The sequence below is a fragment of the Desmodus rotundus genome, chromosome 12 (genome assembly GCF_022682495.2).
Source record: "Desmodus rotundus isolate HL8 chromosome 12, HLdesRot8A.1, whole genome shotgun sequence".
NCBI classification, from domain to species: Eukaryota; Metazoa; Chordata; class Mammalia; order Chiroptera; family Phyllostomidae; genus Desmodus; species Desmodus rotundus.
Window position 1 is genome coordinate 49,309,058 of NC_071398.1, and position 13,089 is coordinate 49,322,146.

At 57.3% G+C, this 13,089-nt stretch overlaps 1 protein-coding gene across 3 annotated transcripts; it reads left to right on the forward strand.

Annotated features, from left to right (window-relative positions):
• The first annotated feature begins 209 nt into the window (after positions 1-209).
• EPS8L1 (EPS8 signaling adaptor L1) lies at positions 210-12,495 on the forward strand. Of its 3 annotated transcripts, none has more exons than XM_045203856.3 (20): positions 210-230; positions 843-897; positions 2,609-2,649; positions 2,799-2,857; positions 3,451-3,612; positions 3,904-4,053; positions 4,515-4,597; positions 4,794-5,055; positions 5,299-5,425; positions 5,619-5,707; positions 5,808-5,882; positions 5,989-6,137; positions 6,773-6,914; positions 7,034-7,062; positions 8,961-9,093; positions 9,184-9,315; positions 9,495-9,603; positions 9,755-9,929; positions 10,334-10,466; positions 10,554-12,495. In XM_045203856.3, the coding sequence occupies exons 2-20, from the start codon at positions 881-883 to the stop codon at positions 10,638-10,640; spliced, it is 2,154 nt and encodes a 717-aa protein (XP_045059791.2). In that variant the 5' UTR covers positions 210-230; positions 843-880; the 3' UTR covers positions 10,641-12,495. The 3 variants fall into 3 exon arrangements, with proteins under 3 accessions (XP_045059791.2, XP_024426431.3, XP_045059790.2); XM_024570663.4 differs by lacking the exon at positions 210-230 and adding an exon at positions 244-347; XM_045203855.3 differs by lacking the exon at positions 210-230 and adding an exon at positions 600-621.
• The last annotated feature ends 594 nt before the right edge of the window (positions 12,496-13,089 follow it).

The following is a 13,089-nucleotide window of genomic DNA, read 5'->3' on the forward strand; positions in this document are numbered from 1 at the left end:
GCCAGCCCCTCTCTGGCACTATGAACAAGTAGAAATCAAACTTCCGACTGCCCAGAGGTATTAGGAGAATCAAAGGGGCTGTTGGAGAGATGGACCAGTGGTGACTTCAGAGGACTGATGTTGTTATTGTTTTGTTGTTATAAGGACACAATCAAGGTTCCTAACCCAGTCCCCGCCCTGGGTCTTCCTGCCAGCCCCGCCCAGGGGCCACTCCAGCCAGGCAGTGCCAGGTGAGTGCTCAGGTATGTGGAGGCGGGACAGCCCAGGGAGGGAGCAGGAAGGAGGGGCCCTGGGTCTGGAAGGGAGAGCAGAGCGGGCCTCTCCTCTGACAGAGCCTGACGGGGCAGGTGAGGAGGGGGGCCCAGGAGGGGCTGGAAGGTGGGCACACCTGGGTGTAGGGGAGGAGCAGGGGTCTGGGCTCAGCAAAGGTGGAGGGACCCAAATTCCTGAGTGTTGAAGAGGTAAGGGCTGAAAAGTGGGCCACCCATAGCTTAAAGGAAGAACATAGGACTATAGAGACTGAGGAAGTGAATGAGTGGCTCGCCGAGGAGACCAGCCATCAAAGGGACCCCAGGTTCTTAGGGATAAGCACCTCGGAGCCTGGACTGGGCCCCTGAGAGGGTGAGACTGGGAGACAGGGCCCTGGGTAGAGGAGAAAAGTGGGGCACACAGAGACTAGGAAACTGAACGCATGGATTTCTGAAAGGTTTGGGAAACGGTACTAGGTATGAAAGAGGAGGGGCTGGGGGTCTGGACTCCTGGGTCCGAGGGAGGAGGGGCTGAGCCAGGAATCATAGGTTCTGCAGGGCAGGCGAGGCCCTCACCTTTTTGCTGCCTCCCAGGGCACCTCGCGGTGGCAAGAGCTGCCCACTCCGAAACCATGAGCACCACCACCAGGTAAGTGTCCCCTGACCACTGGGCCCCAAAACCCAGCACATCGGCCCAGTCTCTCACCCACCCCCACAGGGCATTTGCAGCAGCCTCTGGACACTCCGAAGGGAGCCTGGGCCGCCTCCCTCCCAGTCCAACCTGTAGTTAGAACTCTGCTCCAGAGCAGACAGACCTGGGTTCAAATTCGGACACTTACATTCAGCAGTGGTGTGACCCTGGCCAAAGGACGTCACCTCTCTGAGCCCCAGTCCCCGCCAAGTTTCAGGGCTTGATGGGATAATGCACGCACAAGACTTAGCAGAGAACCTGACTAACAGCAGAGGCTCCACTCACAGGAACTGCTATTGCTATTGTTGTTATCTTATTCAATGTTGACCTTTTGCTAAGAAGTCAGCGGTGTTTATAATGAAAGTTCAGGTCTCCTGGAGTGAGCAGGGAGGACAGTCAGACACATGGGAATAGCTGCATGGGAGATGTGAGGTAGTGAGTTCTCCAGTGCAGAGGTAATCAAATTGTGGGGAGAGCTGACTGACAGCAGCAAGATAAGGAGTACAACTTTGACTGAAGGGTTTCTCATCCCTCATTCCTTTTTTAAAAAATTATCTTAAAGATTTTACTTATTTTATTTTTAGAGAGGGGGGAAGGGAGGGAGAAAGAGAGGGAAAGAAACATCAGTGTGTGGTTGCCTGTTACACACCCCCTACTGGGGACCTGGCCTGCAACCCAGGCATGTGCCCTGACTGGGAATCGAACCACTGACCCCTAGGCTTGCAGGCTGGTACTCAATCCATGGAGCCACACCAGCCAAGGCTCATCCTTCATTCCTGACCCCACTTGGGTTCTGAATCGCAGTTATTTCTATGGAAATGGAGACTCAAGAATTCTTCTTGGACCCCTGGCCAGTGTGGTTCAGTTGGTTGGAGCATTGTCCCATAAACTGAAAGGTTGTGGGTTTGATTCCCGGTCAGAGCACATGCCTGGGATGCTGGTTCAGTCCCCAGTCAGAGTGTGTGTAAGAGGCAACTAATCGATGTTTCTCTTTCACATGGATGTTTCTCTCCCTCCCTTTCCACCTCCCTTCCCCTCTCTCTAAGATCAGCTAAAAAAGAATTCGTCTTGGAGAAGGTGACCTTGAAGAGGAGGTCAAAGGCAGGAGTCAGAGGAGGATTGGGCTGGATAGAGCCTGGCCCATGGGGATGGAAGGGGAAGAAGATAGCTCTCTACCTCCTCCAAACACTAACACTATTGTAAAAATCCCCACTTATTAAGCAACAACTATGTGCTAAGCCCTTAGCATTATAATAATGATGATAAGTTATTGAGGCTGAAGAACCCTCCAACTGCATCATCTCATTGAATTCACCCACGAGCCCCACCAGATGGAAGCTATAGGGTAACTAACCCCTATGTTATAGAAAGGGAAACTGAGGCAGGAGAGGTGACGTCTCCTACCCTGGGTCTTATGGCAAGGCAGAAGCTCACAGGGGATTTGAACCCAGGTCTGTGTGTCCATAGAGACAACTCTCCCCACCACTGCCCAGTACCATCACCTCGCCTGTCCTACTACAGTCCAGCTCTGCCCTCTCCTCCTCTGCTCAGAACCCTTTATGGCTCCCCAGTGCCCTCAAATGAAGTTACTGCTGTTCTGGGTATTTGATACCCCCATGATCTGCCCCAAATTCCCACAGTCCCTCTCACCCGTATTTTCCTTCACCAGCCCAGAAGCTGCCTCCAAACCAAGTGCCAAGTCCATTTATGGTGAGTTTATGGGCAAAGAAACCCCAGGCCAAGGGAAAAGGTCTGAAGTAAAAAAGAACTAAAGACCTGGGGGCCTGGAGTCCTGGGTCTGAGGCAGGAGGGGACTGAGGACCAAGCCTCTGATCCATCTCTCCCCCTACCACACACAGAGCAGAGGAAGCGGTACTCCACTATGGTGATGGCCGATGTGTCCCAATATCTAGTCAACGTGAGTCTGGGGTCTGCGCTGCCACAGGGGTTCTTCTGGGACAAAGAGAGATGGGGCTGTTGAAGGCAGTTGGGCTTCCAAGAAGAAAGAACCTGGGAAACTCAGTTTGCTCACCTACAAAGTGGATTTCCTCCACCTTGACATGGAATCAGTGACGGAACTCAGTTCCACTCGAATCTGCCAACTTGGCCTCTGGACCAGCTCTTGAGCTGGACAGTGTGGCCACAGGCACAAATCAGACGCAATCCTGGGTGAGTAGGGTTCAGACAAGGTCCAGAAGTACTGTGAAGGGTGCCCGGTGCTCTGATGCAGGTAGAGGTGCATTGAAGGGACTGGATATAATCCAGACCACTCCTTACCTTTAAGGAGCCTCCAGTCTCCGTGGAAAGACAGACCCAGGTGCTAGTCATTCTGCTAAAACAGAAACAAAGGGCACTGAGTGGAGGCACCCATAGGTGGAGCAAGTGATCAGGGAAGGCTTCCTGGAGGAGGTGTGGTTAGTTACAAGCTGTCAGGCAGATTCCAGAGGATTCTGAGCACCAGCCCCCCAGCATTATCCTGGGACTCACTGCTTTCTCCGTGGCCCGTGCCAGCACCTGGTGACATTCTGCCTGGGTGAGGAGGATGGCGTGCACACCGTGGAGGACGCCTCGCGCAAACTGTCCGTCATGGACAGCCAAGGCCGCGTCTGGGCCCAGGAGATGCTGCTGCGCATATCTCCCGATCACGTCACGTTGCTGGACCCCGTCTCCAAGGTGCCAGGGGGCATGTGGGTGGAAGACGAGGCTGGACTGAGCAGCCCTGCAGAGCTTGGCCCTAGGGACTTCGGGAATCTTAGTGTGAATCTTGGCTTCTGTGTGTCCTTCCTCTGGGAACTTTGGCAAGGGACCCGCTCCTTTGTGAGCCCTATTAAAAGGGGGATGTCGCGGGGTTGCCCTGCCCAGGGCTTGCACCTGGTGGCAGTGCAGTCCTCGAGTAGTAGTGTCATCGCTTCTGAGCCTCAGTTTACCTGCCGTCCCGCCCCGACCTGCCGTCCCGCCCCGCAGGAGGAGCTGGAGTCGTACCCACTGGGCGCCATCGTGCGCTGCGACACGGTGATGCCGCCGGGCCGCAGCCGCTCGCTGCTGCTGCTGGTGTGCCAGGAGCCCGAGCGCTTGCAGCCGGACGTGCACTTCTTCCAGGGCCTCCGTCTTGGGGTGAGCAAGCAGGGTCGAGGGTCACGGGGGAGGAAGAGGCTGGGACCCGGTGCAGGCCCTCGCAAACCTGGAAAAGGGGGCCTGGGGTAAAGGCAAGGTCAGCGCCAGCAGAGGGGCGTGGCCTAGAGAGACTTTCTAGCCAGAAGGGAGCTTTGAGGGTACGTTGGGCCCATGGTCAAGGTCTCGGACAGAACACGGGAGAGGGGGCCTGGAGGACAGCCAGAACTGGGATGAATATGGTCTAGGGGTAGGGAGCCACCTGAGCGGGGCCTCTGGGGCGGGGGGGCGGGTGCTTAGCCTAGGTAGGACAGATTTGGGGCGAAGGTGTGAGTCTAGTACATGAACCTGCGTGGTACACATGCGTGAACGAGGACGTGGTCTGGGACCGAGCGCATCCCTCTCGCGTCCCCCTGGAGGGCAGAGGGTGGGGTGGGGGCGTGGCCTGACGGTGTGATTGACAGGCGGAGCTGATCCACGAGGACATCCAGGGGGCTCTGCACAGCTACCGCTCTGGCCGTGGGGATCGTCGGGCAGCGGCACTCAAGTAAGGAGGCTGGGCTAGGAGGCCAGGGAGAAGAGGGGACGGGTGGGGCCTCTAGTCTCCGCATCCGAGAAATGGGCTGTTACCACTATCCTAGAGCAGAAATGGGGCAAGTGTGTCTGTTTTAAGCCCCAAAATGTTCCCCGTCCATGGAACGTCCTCGGGGGACCCAGCCTCAGGTTACCTTCTTCCTCCGCAGGGCCACGCAGGAGGAGCTGCTGCGCCGCCCCTCGCCCACCCCGGAGACCCCGCCCTTGCAGCGCCGCCCCTCGGTCCGCGCAGCCATCAGCCCAGCGGAGTTGGCCATGGGCCGCGGGGGACCCCAGACGGTCCCCATCCCTGAGGCAGACACGGCGCTGAGGCCGGGCATGACGGAGACCTCCAGGAGCACTGACCCGGCCTCCCCGGACCTGAGTCCCCGCGGCCCAGACCTGGTCGCTCTTCAAGCGGAACGGGATGTGGTGAGCCAGATGGGACCTGGGGCGGAGCCAGATGCCCAGGGGCGGGGCTAGACTGGGGGCAGGACCAACTGGGGGTGTGAGCCAGGCGTGGAGGGGCGGGGACACGTCTGGGGGCGTGGCTGGCGGGACCAACGAGGAGCAGTGCCCGGCATCAGAAGGTGTGGCCTGGGTTGGGCTGGGTGACTGGAGTGATGAGGGTCCGGAACCCAGGGGTCTCACAAGTCCCCCGACTCTGTCCCCCAGGACATCCTGAACCACGTGTTCGATGACGTGGAGAGCTTCGTATCGAAGCTTCAGAAGTCAGCGGAGGCGGCCAGAGTGCTGGAGCACCGGGAGCGCGGCCGCAGAGCCCGGCGCCGAGAGGCCGGGGGTGAGGGGCGTCACTGGGCGGGATCCCAAATAACCCCCTCCCCTGGTCACTTCCAAATAACCTCCTTCTCTCTAGTGTCTCCCCTCGCACCCCCTGCCCGTTTGACTCCCCATCGCGAGCTCTCTGGGGCTCCCCCTCTCTCTGACACTGTCTCTGTGTTCCCTGTCCCCTTGCCTACCCCCCCTGCCCACAGAGGGCCTCCTGACACTGCGGGCTAAGCCGCCCAGCGAGGCCGAGTACACCGACGTGCTTCAGAAAATCAAGTACGCCTTCAGCCTGCTGGTGAGAACGCGTCCAGCGCGGGGCATCAGAGGCAGGGAGTGGGGGGATGACAAACCTGACCTGTCCGCCCACTAATGCCAGCCCCTCCCCGGCTCCTCAGGCGCGGCTGCACGGCAACATCGCCAACCCCTCCTCCCCAGAGCTGCTGCACTTCCTCTTCGGACCTCTGCACGTGGTGAGACCATCCCCCTCGGCCCTCTTGTCCCCCCCTGCAGCAAGAGGAATCAGGGTTCCACTTCTAGAGGGTGTGATGGCTTGCCCATTCCTGCCCCTCCTGGCAGATTGTGGAGATGTCGGGAGGACCCCAGCTGGCGAGCAGCGTGCGGCGGCCGCACCTGACGTCCGAGGCTGTGGCACTGCTGAGGGACAATGTCACCCCAAGTGAAAATGTGCTCTGGACCTCGCTGGGGGACTCTTGGACCCGCCCGGGGTGAGGGGTGTGGTTGAGGGGCGGGGCTTGGATACAGAGGCGTGGTGATTGGAGGGCAAAAGGGGCTGGGAGATAGTGATTGGAAAGGTGAGACAGGGAAGGAAGGGTTAGAGCTGGTCGTAGATAGGAGGGTGTGGCCAATGAAGAAAGAGTGGAACCTAGGACAAATGCCAGCATCCAATTGGAGGAAACGCCAGAAATTAGTGTGAGAGGTTTAAAATTGTATCAAATAATCCAGCAGGAACAAAAGGCGGGACTACAGGACGAAGCTATATAAAAGGGCGTGGTTTAGGAAAGGTTTGGCCTGTGGTTTTGGAAACAGGGCGGAGTCTGTGTTCTTGGAGGCAGAGAACCTCAAGGGCGTAGGGGCAGAGCCAGGGAGGGATGCGTGTAGCTAGAAACCCGGTTTGGATTCAGAGGCTGGGGCAAGCATTAGTGGAAATCAGTGTATTTAGAAATAATTGATGTCATGGGGGTGCGGAGCTTAGAGGCAGGGGCAGGGCTTGGCAAAAAGAGGGGAGGATAGAATAACTGGGTTAGAGTGAGGTTTAGGGATCGGGGAAAAGTGAAGTTAATGACAAGGCTAAGTTGGGCCGGCCAGGGTCCCTGATCCCTCAGCCCGTCTTTGGCTGCAGGCTGGAGTTGCCCCTGGAGGAGGGAGCCCCATACATCCCGGAGTTCTACAGCGGCTGGGAGCCCCCTGCCACTGACCCGCAGGGCCGCCCCTGGGAGGACCCAGTAGAGAAGCAACTGCAGCACGAGAGGCGGCGCAGGCAGGTGAGCCTAAGGCCTGGAGGGGGCAGCAGGCTCCCACAGGTGGCACAGCAGGGCTAGGACTGGGATGTCTGGGAAGAGGCCGCCCTCCCTCTCACACGCTGTCTTCTTATCTCCTGCAGCAAAGCGCTCTCCAGATCGCTGTCAATGGGTGAGTGTCAGCCCCAGGGGGAGGCAGGGGGGTACAAGGGGGTGCGTCGTGGGGGCTCCCGGCGCTGACTCTGCCCCCCCTTTTTCTGTCTTTTTCCTTCTGTCTTCCCGGCTCTTCGCAGGTGGGTGCGGTGGTGACCAGGCCGGGGGCGGGGCTGGGAGAGGGGGGAGGAGCAGGGAGGAGCAGGGAGGGAGGGGGCGGGCCCAGACTTCTGGGTCTAAGGGAAGAGGGAGATAGAGGCTCAGATCCCAAGGTCTGAGGGAGGAGGGGGCTGGGTGTGGGTAGTCTTGAGACCCCAAAGGGCTAGAAGGCATTTTGGTTTCCCAGGATCTGGGAAACCCCCTGCCTGGGTTTCTACCAGGACAGAGCCCTGGGTGTTGGAAGGCTGGGAATTAAACAGTTGGGTTTTGAAGAGGAGCTCAAGTCTGGTATTTGGGACCTTGGACACCCAGAGAAACAGGCTTGGGACTTCAAGGGCTGGGGGGCAAGTTTTGGGGAAAGTTAGGAAGCAGAAGTACCTCTGGGCCCCTGGGAGAGGTCAAGGCTGAGAGGCCAGGCCCTCACTTTCCCAAGGCTTTGCAGCGATTGTCTCAGTCCCTGCCAGGTGTCAGACTAGGTGCCTTTCAGAGTTAAAAGGGCGAAGAAATTACAGCTTAAGACCTGGACTCCTGGATTTCTGGGGGAGGAAAGAACTGGGGGTCCAAGTTCATGATTCCAACAAGCAGTAGGGGTGCAGTCTCTTGGGTCCTGGAGGAAGAAGGGGATAGAGGGGCCAGGACTCTAGGGTCCCTGGGCAAGTTGGCGGCAGATGAGAGGGGAGCCACGTGGGATGAGAAGAAACCAAGCAGCAAGGCTGGAGGAGCAAAGGGGGGTCTAGGTGAGGGCCCGGGCAGAGGATCTCAGCAGGGACAGCGTGCTGGGAGCTGCCGGCCCCACACAGGGGGTGTCGCGGCCCTGAAGAGCCCCCCTCTCCTTTGCACAGGTAGGCCTGATCCGGGCTGAGGTCCCTCCTTACTGGGGGGTCAGAACCCAAATCCCACTTCCCTTCCCCCAACTGCCTGGTCTCGCGGTGCTTCAGACACCCTCAGCTTTAGAGCCTCAGGTTTTTTTGAGGGAAAAATGGGCATAATGATCCCTTCCTGGAGGAGTGAGAAGTCCATGAGTTTGTACAGGTTCTCAGTTTCGGGTTCAAGGCCATGGCAGAGCTCAGGTTCATGTCCAGCTGCATGCATAGGACAGCAGAATTGCTCAGGACATGGACTCTGGGACCAGCCTGCCTAGGTCCCATGCCGGCTACGCCTCTTCTTGTTCTGAGACCTTTGCATCAGTGGGTCACTTTACATCACTGTTCCTCTGCCACCTCGCCTGTTAAATGAAAATAATACTGGGGTCCCTGGGAGGAGGAAGAGAAAGGGGGGTCCAAATTTATGGTTCTGCCAGGGGTCGTCTCGAGAATTGTATCAGCTTATGCATGTACCAGACTTTGAACAACACTGTCTGGCACGTAGTAAGTGCTATGTAAGTGTTAACTATTGTTTTCATTGTCGCTGTGCATTATCATTATGCCTGAGCCCAGTACATAGGAGACACTCGATAAATAGCATCTGCCCCCAGCTGTGTGATTTGGGACATTTTATCTTTCTTAGCCTGAATGTTCTCATCTATAAAGTGGAGGTGAGGCTAGTACACATAGCATGTGCTTGCAGCACAGTGTCAGGCACATAAGAAGTAAAATATATTCCAGCTGTTATTCCAATGTTAAGTCTCTATTAACAGTACTAACTTGGCCCCCTGCCTTGGCCTCTGCTTGGCTCTAACTCTAGCTCACACCAACACCCGACAGCCCAGAGCAGTGGCACGGGCTGGCTCCTATCCTCAGCCCTCCCCCTTCTCCTTAGTCACCAAGATCTGGAGCCAGAAGCTGAGCCCCAGCCGGAGCCGGAGGCAGCGGGAAAGTGGGTCCTGTGTAATTATGACTTCCAGGCCCGCAACAGCAGCGAGCTCTCCGTCAAGCATCAGGACGTGTTGGAGGTTAGAGGGATGGGGGAGCTGAGGGGCTGGAGTGCACCCAACCCTAACTGCAGGCACAGGCTCTGAACCCTCTCCTCTTACCTCCCCCAGGTTCTGGATGACAAGCGCAAGTGGTGGAAGGTTCGGGACCAGCGAGGGCAGGAAGGATACGTACCTTATAATATCCTGTCACCTCACCCGGGGCCCCAAGGGGACCGCAGCCAGAGCCCTGCCCGCATCCTGGTGAGCCAGGGCAGACTCCCGGGTTTTGAGGGAAGATCCTGGGTCCTGGGAACGAGGGGTGTGTCAAGACAAGGGTACTGGCAGAGGAGGTGCTTGGGGGTTCGGAAATCTCCATAAGGAGGGGCTGGGACTCAGAGTCCTCTCTCTGATCCAGGTGCTCTCCCCTTGGTCCTCTCTAGGAGAATAGCACTCCCCCTCCTCCACCAGCCCCTGCCCCAGCTGTGGCTCCTGCTCGGTCCCACTGGGACAGCTGTGACAGCCTCAACAACTTGGACCCCAGCGAGAAGGGTGAGTGGTGGGAGCACCCCCTCAGGAGAACAGACCCTAGTCTCGCCTTCCAGGCAGGGAAACTGAGGCTCAGAAAGAGTAGATGGATTCTGGCCCATCACGAGGACCGTTCTGCCTGAGTCCGCCCTTCCTCCTGGTTTCCCGCCTGCAGAGAAATTCTGCCAGATGGTCAGTGTCAACGAGGAACTGCAGGCGCGCCTGGCTCAGGGCCGCTCGGGCCCCAGCCGCACAGCCCCGGGGCCCCGCACCCCGGAGCCGCAGCTCAGCACACTTTCGAACCCCTCGGAAGTCCGCGCCTGGCTACAGGCCAAGGGCTTTAGCTCCGGGTGAGTGGTGGGTGCCTGCTGGGGAGGCCTGAGATTTGGGCACTAGGGGCGGAGTGTTCTGATTGGCCCAGAGTGGGGTGTGGCGGACCAAGGGGAACTGGGATTGGCCCAAAGCGAGGGTCTGGTTGCGACAGTGAATAACAGATTGTGATTGGCATGTTTTCCAAGGCTCCAATTGGAGTGTCCAGGGAAGTCCCACCTTTCCCAAACGTAGGGTGCCCCGCCCGTAGGGTGGCACACTGTGATTGGTGGGTGAAGATTCAAGAGCTGTTAGCAAAACTGCTTAGCTAGAATGCTGCTGATTGGACAAAGCGTTGGCCGGGCGTGAAGAGATTGGCAGGGATTGCAGAGCTTGAGCTCTGATTGGCCGGTAGGTCTGACCACGCCCCGCTGCCCTCATTCAGGACCGTGGACGCGCTGGGCGTGCTGACGGGCGCACAGATCTTCTCGCTACAGAAGGTGGAGTTCAAAGCGGTGAGCCCGGAGGAGGGCGCCCGTGTGTACAGCCAAGTCATGGTGCAGCGAGCGCTGCTGGAGGTGAGCCTGCAGCCCTTCCGGGGATGGGACCGGGGCAGGCGCCCAGGGCTCTGATGCCAGAATCCTCACTTCCATTCTGCCTTCCAGGACAAAGAGAAAATGTCAGAGCTGGAGGCAGTGATGGAAAAGCAAAAGAAGAAGGTGGAAGGCGAGATACAAACAGAGGTCATTTGACCCTTCCTGGCCCTCCGCTGTATCCAGACAGCAGGTTCCCCCGTGCCCTATGGAAGAACGGACTCTGCAGAACCCCCCCCCCCCGCCCGCCAAGGGAAGTGCATCCCCTTCAAGATAGTGAACCTGGTCTTTCGTCGTCCCAGTGGATGAAATGGGCCACTCTTCCTGGAGTCTCTGAGCAAGCGCTCGCAGACTGACGAGGAGCGGGAGGGGGGCAGGGCAGCGAGACATTGTAGGGACTGTGCTCCCACTCGGGACCTCGGCAAAGGGTACGCTCAGGAACCCTGCGTATTGTGATGTGCTGCCCAGTCTATAAACAGCCTCCTCTTCAGGCCCTGTCAACTGTTGTCCCCTCTCTACCTCCTACCAGGAGCTCAGGAACACGCCCCTCACCCCAGTTACAGCTTTGTCTACGAAACGTCCCCGCCTTCCTTGGTTACTTTCTCTGAATCCTCTTCTTACCTGGAGCCTCAACCCAGGCTTCTTCCTGACCTCCAGCACTCCAATTCACTCCAGAAGGATCTTCTGAACACTCAGTATCCCAGCCCATCCCTTGCTCAAAATCTTTCTCTGGCTCCCCAATGCCCTCTTAGCCCTGTAGCCTGGTATTTGAGGCCCCAAGAGGTTTAGTCCCTACCCACCTCTTCAATCTCATCTCTTCCTCATTCTTACATGCGCTCTGGTCCTGCCCTTCTCCAAACCTCTGCAACCACTGGGGTGTTGCGTTTCCTGGTTACTGCTGCTGGAGCAGCAATTCTCTCTGCCTGGTGTTCTGGCCTTCCAGGACCAGATCAATGACCCAGTTCGGGGAAGCCTGCCCTCATCCCCAGGTTAGCCTCCCAGCATCCACTTCCCCACTGCTCCCCACCTCTTGCCAGGGGTCCAGCCACAGAGAAGTGGCAGCCTCCTGAAGGTGCCACAGGCTTTCTGGCCACTCTTCATCCTGAGATGACAGCTCAAAAGGAAGCATCCTACCTCTTCCAGTACAGCCAGCTCCTTTTCTCTCTGGCCAGCCAGGTTCAGACTGGACGTTCCTGCAGTTTTGGGCAGATGGCCCGTGGCTCCTTCTGCTCCCCTGACACAATTCCTGCTGGAGGCTCCCATGGTGTTCAGCTTCTACCTGCATCACCAGATGGCCTGTGGCTGGCCAGGTTCACACCCACTTCTTGGGCCCAGTGCTCTGCTTCCCTCTTCCCACCGCCAGGCCCGGTTCACACCATTCTTTCCTCCTGGAAACACCCTCGGCCATCACAGGTGTCTAACCCTTCAACTTCTTGTTTGGTGCCCCGACCTTCATTTCTAACAGAAGAACCAGAGATGCAAGCGGATCCAACCAGTTTTCCCTCCTCGATAAACCCTTCATTGCCATCATCTTGGCTGCTAACTGGAATGATTCGGGGAATAGTGGAGGGGATGCCTTCAGGATGTCTGGGCAGGTGGGGTTGTAATAAGGACGGGGCTTAAGCCAGACAACTGAGCCGCATGAGCAAACTGGGCTGGTCTCCCTGTTTCTGTCCCTCACTGCCACCCCTGTGACTGTTCTCAATACAGCAACCAGAGCATCCTGTTCACATGCAGGTCCCACCTCACAGCTCAAGTCCTCACCAGGGCCACATCCCTACATGGCCCGCTATTAATCACCTCTCCAACCCCAGCTACTTCCCTACTACTTTCCTCCAGCCACACCAGCGTCCTCCTGTGCTTCAACATGTCAGGCACACTTCTACCCCAGAGCCTTTGCACATGCTGCTGTTCTCAACATCTGGAAGACTCTTTCCTCAAATACCAACATAGCTCATTCTCTGATGACTTCAAGTATCTGCCTGTGCCAGTTTCTCAGGGAGGCCTACCCTGACCACCCCGAACAAAACACACACGTGCACGTACTTAACACACGTGTGCACACCTGCCTCCCTATCCCCTTCCCCTGCTTTTTCTCCACAACACCACCACCTGAAATGCACTCATTTTATTGTCTGAGGCCTTACGCCTCTCCTCCTAAGATAGTTCAGATCTCTGCCTTTTTCATTCATACTGTATCAGCAACAGGTAGAACAGGGCCTGGCATGTTGAACATGACCAAGGATGAATGAATAAATGGAAGAATGAATACCCCACCTTAGAAAATGGCTCCTACTCATTTCCAGCCAACTGTCACCATGCAGGACGGAAGAGCTCACACTGTCACAGCTTCCTATTCTTTCGGAAGTCAAATTCCAGATTTTTCTATGTGAATTACTCAAGATTTCAAATGTTGACAATTAACTGTTTCAAAAGCAGAGATGACAAGATCTGAGCTCCCCAGCGTGACACAGCCACCTCGCTTGTGACCACATCAGCCCTGGTTGGGGCCTCAGCTCCAGCTGGCTCTTCCTGAAGCCCCTCCCCCCACTGGGTGCTCACACCTACCTACCTCCATCAGCAAACCACCCGCACGTCCCTGCAGCGT